General features: G+C 31.2%; 1 protein-coding gene across 1 annotated transcript in view; it reads left to right on the plus strand.

The window, feature by feature from the left end:
- The window catches only part of LOC143064473 (uncharacterized), a 54,780-nt gene extending 48,356 nt beyond the window's left edge, over positions 1-6,424 (plus strand). Inside the window, exon 23 of the mRNA XM_076237317.1 lies at positions 285-6,424. Coding sequence (XP_076093432.1) covers positions 285-485 — 201 coding nt within the window. The 3' untranslated portion in view covers positions 486-6,424. The remainder of the gene's footprint in view (positions 1-284) is intronic.
- Positions 6,425-8,855: the final 2,431 nt, after the last annotated feature.

The raw sequence follows: 8,855 nt of genomic DNA on the forward strand, positions 1-8,855 counted from the left end.
AGTTCAATAAACTGAAAGTGTTTGGAAACAGCTTATATATTTCACATTTTAAGGTAGCATCTTCTTTTGAAAACTATTGAAATTTTTTTTTAAATAAAATGTATTCAGATATTTTTTTTGTATTGAATAAAAAAAAAACACAGATGATCAGTGGCGGATCCAGAAATTTTCAGAAACAAAATGACGAGAAACTTAATAAATGTTAGGATGAAAACAAAATCAAAATATGAAAATGTTGTGTGAAGAAAATTAGTTTTTTCTGTTCAAAATGATTTTTTTTTCAGGAGACTTGTGAGGACGATACAACTCAAATAAGATTAACCTTCTTCAATGAGGAATCCCAGCAAGAGGTCTGCTGGCACATAGCTATGACAACAGATTCAGGAGTGCTTTCATTAATTAATGCAGTCAGAGAACCATGGAAAAATGCATTTGGAGTAGATCTTGATGTTACTCCAGTGTCGTTTTTATCAAACAGTTTATAATTTACACTTTTTATATTTTAGTTAAGTTTCACGATACAAGATGTTTGCTTATATTTTACTGGTGCTTTGTAACTTAATGTTGTTTTTTTTAAGTTTGTAATACCTTTGATGGCAAAGTGTATGCTTTTTGTGGTCATACAGTATATTATATGTTATTATTTAGATAAGTTTAAAGGCTTGCCTAATCATTGTTTTACTTATCAATGGCTAATCATTCAAATCTTCATATCCAGTTAGTTTTCTTTCATTGTACAGTGAAAATCCATTATTGTACAGTGAATTTCCTTCATTGTACAGTAAATTTTCTTTAATTGTACAGAATTTCCTTTAAATGTACAGTGAGTTTCCTTTAGTTGTACAGTGAATATTTTTAAGTTGTACAGTGATTTTTTCTTTATTTTGATCTAACACATATTCTTTTAAATATTTTATTTATGATCAAAAGGCATATTGGTGGTACCCTTAATATTTTGCTCTCAGGTTTTATTTAAAATATAATTGTTATGTTTATTTGGTGTATTTTTATACGACCGCAAAAATTGAAATTTTTTGGTCATATATTGGTATCACGTTGGCGTCGTCCGAATACTTTTAGTTTTCGCACTCTAACTTTAGTAAAAGTGAATAGAAATCTATGAAATTTTAACACAAGGTTTATGACCACAAAAGGAAGGTTGGGATTGATTTTGGGAGTTTTGGTCCCAACATTTTAGGAATAAGGGGCCAAAAAGGGCCCAAATAAGCATTTTCTTGGTTTTCGCAATATAACTTTAGTTTAAGTAAATAGAAATCTATGAAATTTTGACACAAGGTTTATGACCACAAAAGGAAGGTTGGGATTTATTTTTGGAGTTTTGGTTCCAATAGATTAGGAATTAGGGGCCAAAAAAGGGCCCAAATAAGCATTATTCTTGGTTTTCGCACAATAACTTTAGTATAAGTAAATAGAAATCAATGAAATTTAAACACCAGGTTTATGACCACAAAAGGAAAGTTGGGATTGATTTTGGGAGTTGAGGTCCCAACAGTTTAGGAATTAGGGAACAAAAAGGGGCCCAAATAAGCATTATTCTTGGTTTTCACACAATAACTTTAGTATAAGTAAATAGAAATCTATGAAATTTAAACACAAGGTTTATGACCCTAAAAGGAAGGTTGGGTTTGATTTTGGGAGTTTTGGTCCCAACAGTTTAGGAATAAGGGGCCCAAAAGTCCAAAATTGAACTTTGTTTGATTTCATCAAAAATTGAATAATTGGGGTTCTTTGATATGCCGAATCTTACTGTGTATGTAGATTCTTAATTTTTGGTCCTGTTTCAAATTGGTCTACATTAAGGTCCAAAGGGTCCAAAATTAAACTTAGTTTGATTTTAACAAAAAATGAATCCTTGGGGTTCTTTGATATGCTGAATCTAAAAATGTACTTAGATTTTTGATTATTGGCCCAGTTTTCAAGTTGGTCCAAATGGGGGTCCAAAATTAAACTTTGTTTGATTTCATCAAAAATTGAATAATTGGGGTTCTTTGATATGCCAAATCTAACTGTGTATGTAGATTCTTAATTTTTGGTCTAGTTTTCAAATTGGTCTACATTAAAGTCCAAAGGGTCCAAAATTAAACTAAGTTTGATTTTAACAAAAATTGAATTCTTGGGCTTTTTTGATATGCTGAATCTAAACATGTACTTCGATTTTTGTTATGGGCCCAGTTTTCAAGTTGGTTCAAATCAGGATCCAAAATTATAATATTAAGTATTGTGCAATAGCAAGAAATTTTCAATTGCACAGTATTCAGCAATAGCAAGAAATCTTCAGTTGCACAGTATTGTGCAATAGCAAGAAATTTTCAATTGCACAGTATTGTGCAATAGCAAGAACTCTTCAATTGCACAGTATTGTGCAATAGCAAATATTTTCAATTGCACAGTATTGCCCAATAGCAAGAAATATCTAATTGCACAATATTGTGCAATAGCAAGAAATTTTCAACTGGAGTTATCTTTCTTTGTCCAGAATAGTAGTTGAATCAACTTAAATCATTGTTTTATACAATATACAATGTATATTCACTTTTACTACCAACTGATAAATTAAAACAATCTTTACCATTCAGTGATAACAAGCACTTTATTTTACATTTTAATATTTTATGATGTATTTAAATGAGTAGTTATTGTTGCAAACTCCATTAGAAATTTGAATTGAGATCAGTTTTGGAAAAAGGGAAAGGGGGATGTGAAAAAAATGGGGGGGGAGGGGGTTAAATTTTTCTCATTTCAGATTTCATAAATAAAAAGAAAATTTCTTCAAACATTTTTTTGAGAGGATTAATATTCCAAAGCATAGTGAATTGCTCAAAGGCAAAAAAAATATTTTAAGTTCATTAGACCACATTCATTCTGTGTCTGAAACCTATGCTGTGTCAACTATTTAATCACAATCCAAATTTAGAGCTGAATCAAGCTTGAATGTTGTGTCCATACTTGCCCCAACCGTTCAGGGTTCAACCTCTGCGGTCGTATAAAGCTGCGCCCTGCGGAGCATCTGGTTTAAAACTTGATATATATTGTATTTAGAAATATTTAACATGCACTTATGGTTATTGTTAAGTGACAGGACATGAACATTACATTCAAAACTATTGTATTTATCACAGTAAATACAAGTATGACAAAGAAATAGGCAAACCATTACAGAAAAAAACAAATTATTTAAAGAACCTGGTATGCTTTATTGTAAAAATTATGCAAAGTTTTTTTTTTTAAATTGAAGGGAATTTAAAAATCCTTTTTTATGCATTCCACTTGTATCACATTACAATCAAATATTCTATATCAGCCAAAGCTTGCCTAAATAGTGCCTAAATAGTGCATTATCAATCTAACATCTGCATAAATTTACAAGTATAGCTACGTTTATTTGTGTTAAAATCCACTAAATAGCGAAATGGACATCTTATATTATAAAGTTATTAGCATCGTTATTAATGGTATGAACCATTCCTTCTATGAACAAGAAGTGACTCCATTTAACAGGCTGTTTGGTCTTGTGATAGCAATAGATTCATTAAATTTCTGAGTAGCCTCTAATTTACTGTCATATTTGTGACCTCGTTACTTGGATGTGTGACCTATTTATTTCTTATCTACTTAAAACATCTGTATATTTTTTTAATCTTTTGTTTTTACATCATTTTTGTCATTATTTTTAACCATATTTTTTGCCAAGTATAGACACTTGGGTGAAAGTTTACAAGATTTTATGGATTCCAACCACTTTTAGACATTTGAATTAAAGAGTGCAGTTTTTGACTAAACTTAGATATTCTAGTGAGATATCTTACTTGTTGTAACCAAAATATATATAGGTGACGTCATAGTTTATTTGTAAAAAGATCTTTTCTGATTTTTAAAAAACCAAAAATTTGCCAGTTTTTTTGTTTTTTTTTTAAATTTTGGTGGAAAATTTAAATCTGTAAATTTTGAAGTCAGAAGAATACCTAGATAATAAAAAAAAGAAATATTTTAAATCAAGTCAATGGTTTAGTAAACTATGATACATTGTGAATCACAATTTGTGATACTGGCTATTAAATATATAGACAATAATAGTGCATTGACTTGACATATCAACGATATAAGGATGAGGCTTAGAAACGGGGAAATGCGAGGCTGTGCCGAGCTATTTCCCCATTTTGGGCCGAATCCTTATATCGTTGATATGTCAAGTCAATGCACTATTATTGTCTTTATACTGCTATCTAAAAAAACATTTTCAATTGCTGTTTAATGCGTTAAGGTTATTTATTTGATTTAAATATTTGGGGAAATCCCCTTTAAAAAGGCCTGATATCATGCTCACGGAGAAATTTTCAACACAATGAAATGTACATTTACCTGTTGAAACCCACACTCGATGGTGAACGAAATCATTTGAGTATGGACTAAAATATCAACCATAAGCATAACAAATTAATGGTTTATAGGTTGCAAACAAAAAAATATTAAATAAATGAAATATGTTTTTCCAATTATTGCAAAAGAAACAAGGTTGAGTCGTTCCACGCATCGTTGTATGCATTGGAAACAAGAACAGGTTGAAGAGGTCGTATGAATAATTAAATGTTATTTCGGCAACTTCTATTTAAATATTCATGAGGAAAAGTGATATCGGGTCAGTGACTGTATATGACATAGAAATATACAGTCAACGCATTTTGACTGCTTAAATAGAACGAGTGCAGTATAAATATATATACTTATATAAAAGTATGGCTAAAATTTGAGGCCATATATAAGTATTGCCATATTAACCCTCCTCTAATTCTTATTGCTAATTTCTTTGTTCTAACATTAAATATGCAAATATGTTAATATGTGTACAGCAATATCTGTATATCTGTTAAACATTTTAGTATGTCTTCCTTATTTTTATAATTTCATATATTATGTTTTAATGTCTTTTTATATACATTCAATGCAGTTATGAAAAATATCTTTTTATGAGTTTTGTTAAATAAATGGATTATCATTTTACCTATTGAATGAGTTTATTTTTATCAATTTCATCAGCAAATTGTGATATCATTGCTTGGTAGAAACTTATGTTATTTAACATTGAATATTTATCAAGTAACATACATTCATACAGAGTTCATGTCTTTAAATATACAAATGCCCTAGACATTCATCTAACCTGGTTGTTATACACAAAATTAACTTCGTGGGTATCAATTTTGAATTTAAAACCATCAGAAAAGATGATACTTAAAAAAATCACATGTTTTATAATGATTTATATATAATTGCTTTCAGAAATAAGCTGATTCATCTTTGCTTACAAATTGACAATAATTGAAGGATGTTGCAAAGTAAAAAAAAATATGTGTTGCACATGTGTAATCAGAAGTGCAATAGTAAGGCCTAAATTAATATTTTGTTTGTTTCCCCAATCCCGACCCTGCCAAGCAAGGTGTGGGTAGGTAGGTAGGGAAATAATTTTATTTTTTTCCAAAAAGCTTGAACAATATTGAATGATGCAGCAAGCCTGAAAATCAGAAAGGAATAAAATAATTTTCTACTTAGTTTTGACAATAAAATTTTATGTGTAGCTCGGTTTTTGCAGGATCGGTCGGGATTGGGGAAACAAACAATATTTTATTTTAGGCCTAATTGAGATTGAATAACCCTCACACATCAGAGGAGAGTCTTCCATTTCTATTGTACATGTATATCCCAATAAAGCAGGGTTCAAATAGCATACTGTGGATTCATTTATTTTCATGGGATGCAAGGATATTTGAATTCATGGTTCTGCTTATCTCTGTATACATAGCCTATTGAAAATATGTGATTTGTTGAACATTGAATTTGTGGTTCACCTGTTCCCACGTAAATTGGTATCCAACGAATAATTATGAATACACAGTAACTAACTATTAATGTATCAGATGTAGTATTTATAATCACCAGGAAAGGAGGATGATCTTAAACAAATGTCATGGTAAAGTGATCAAAGATCCAAGTAAAAACCTTATCAACTTATCAATCTTCAGCAAGTGGGATGGGTTCAAAATAGTTTGATTAAAAGTTAAACACTTTGTATTATAAAACTCAAAACTTGATACTTGGAATTTTTGAATGAATCATTTAAACTCTCAAACTTTTAACTGGATATTTTTAACTCTCAAACTTGGTACACATAATGATTATGAAGGTGTATCCATAAAATATTGTGTTGCACCATCATCTGTTTCTAGTTGTTTTAGATGATTTCCATTTCATGTTAGGGATTATATAAGGTATCAAATTTACATACTGAATCTACCTTGCCATATAACCAACTGTTAATCTAAAATATTGTGATCAAATCATATATTATTTACACTGCTTCTGTTACTTGTGCTTTGCAGTTGTTATACAATAAATGTATTAACTATTATTATAGTTGTTCTTTATTGACGCATCAAGTGTATAAGATGGTAGAGTGGATCAGTATAACAAGACTTGTCAGTGATGTCAATGAACTATTTATGATGGTTGTGTTTCTAAATATGGATTGAAATAATGTTTTCAATGAAATCTTTCCTATTCATGAACTCGCCTCTAGATGTCTTTTTGTTGTTTGGATGTACATGAACTGTTCCACTACTACTCAGAGATTTTTTTAGATGTATTTCTATTTGTATTTATCTGATGATTCAGAGGATGTTTTTTGTTACTGTGTTAGTTACATATTTGTTTTTAAGATAAGAAATAAGAAGCTGCTGAACCAACGCCTTAGTGGTGAAGTGAAGGTAGAATCACTAAAGAGGATACCCGATGGTATACAGGGTTGTCAATAAAAATAAATAAATAAAATACCGCTGGATTGACAACAACACTTTAGTGAACTGAAAGTTTATTGTGCCGACTAGTTTCACCGATTAGATCGACATCTTCAGGACAAATTTTATATAATTTACAATAACTGAAGTACAAATAAGTACTGTAAATGTTGTGAATTTCCTTGACTGTTTATTGTTTGTTTAATTCCTCCTCACATACGTCCTGCATACGTTGTGTAGCTGTCCATAATTCTTTTTTCTCGACTAAGTAACTATAACTGTTGGTGTGAAATCTAGGTGGTCCCGTGTCAAGTGGACACCACCGGTTGAAGCTCGCACACCTAAATTCAAGATAGTAGCAGGACGGTTGAAATATATGTACCCAACTCCGGCCAAACCGCAGTGTGAAAATAAACAAGAAGAAATTACAGTTGACATCCTCAGTGAAGACCTATATATAAATGAATCAGAAGATTCGGATGAGGAAGTGATTTATATTAAAACTACAGGACCACCCAGATTTCACACCAACAGTTATGGTTACTTAGTCGAGAAAAAAGAAACACCAGCAATTACCGACAGCTACACAATGTACGAAGGCTGTACTCAACAGATAAATCTGTGTGAGGAGGAATTAAACAAACAATTAACAGTCAAGGAAATTCACAACATTTACATTATTTAAAAACAATTGACAATAACATTTAACTTTTTATTTCAAATTATTTCATTAATTTACTACCTTTATGTACTTACATTTGTAATTTTTTCATTGCATTCATATATTGGTAACCAGGAACAACAAAGACAATGGAGTAAACTCATTAGGCAGCAACCATTTGATTTTCTGGGGGGGGCTATGGTTTTTTTTTCTGTGCAAACTTTTTTTTTCGCCTTCGGCGAAGAACAAACAATTTTTTTAGCGACAAACCGAAAACAATTTTTTTCTTTCAATTTTAGCATTACATATAGTGGGAGCTGAGGGTGAAACAAACAATTTTTTTTTCTCAGGGTCCAAAACAAATTATTTTTTTCACCAAAACCTGGAAACAAACTTTTTTTTCCAAAAAAAACCATAGCCCCCCCCCCCCAGAAAATCAAATGGTTGCTGCCTTATGATGTTATAATTTAGATACCATTTTTTTGTGCTTCAGTTATTGTAAATTATATAAAATATGTCCTGAAGACGCCAATCTAATCGGTGAAACTAGTCGGCACAATAAACTTGCTGTTCACTAAAGTGTTGTTGTCAATCCAGCGGTTTTTATATATTTGTTTTTAGTTCATTTTTATGTACATAAATAAGGCTGTTAGTTTTCTCATTTGCATTGTTTTGCGTACGTCATATGGCGGCCTTTTATATAAGACTATGCAGTATGGGCTTTGCTCATTGTTGAGACCATTGAATGACCTATAGTTATTAATTTCTGTGTCATTTGGTCACTTGTGGAGATTTGTCTCATTAGCCATCTTTTTTTGTCAAGCCTGGGACTTGTTGCAAAAAGCTTGACATGGGGATAGTAATCTAGGGCTGGAGGCAGTGTCAGATTACTTCTTAAAAGCTTTATATTTTAGAGGGTGGAAGACCTGGATGCTTCATACTTGTATATAGATGCCTTATATTATTTAGTTTCCATCTATCACATGTCTATTGTCCTTGGCCTCATCTTCATGGTTCAGGGACTACTTGGGGGAAAAAAAAGATTTTTTATATTGTTAATTTCTCTCTTACTATGAGTAAAGGACAACTATTTTTGGTATGTGCATACCTTGCAAGGTCCTCATGCCTGTCAGACAGTTTTCAATTGACCTCGACCTCATTTCATAGATCAGTGAACAAGGTAAAGTTTTGGTGGTCAAGTCCACATCTCAGAAACTATAAGCAATAGTTCTAGTATATTTGGTGTACCCAGTATGGAAGAATTGCAAGAAGTATATTTCCAACTGGCAGGTGTTATCTGACCTTGACCTCATTTCCATGGTTTACTGGCTATAGTTAAGCTATTGTGTTTTGATCTGTTTTTTCTGATACTGTATCAATAAGTC

Source organism: Mytilus galloprovincialis, chromosome 2 (assembly GCF_965363235.1).
Source record: "Mytilus galloprovincialis chromosome 2, xbMytGall1.hap1.1, whole genome shotgun sequence".
NCBI lineage: Eukaryota > Metazoa > Mollusca > Bivalvia > Mytilida > Mytilidae > Mytilus > Mytilus galloprovincialis.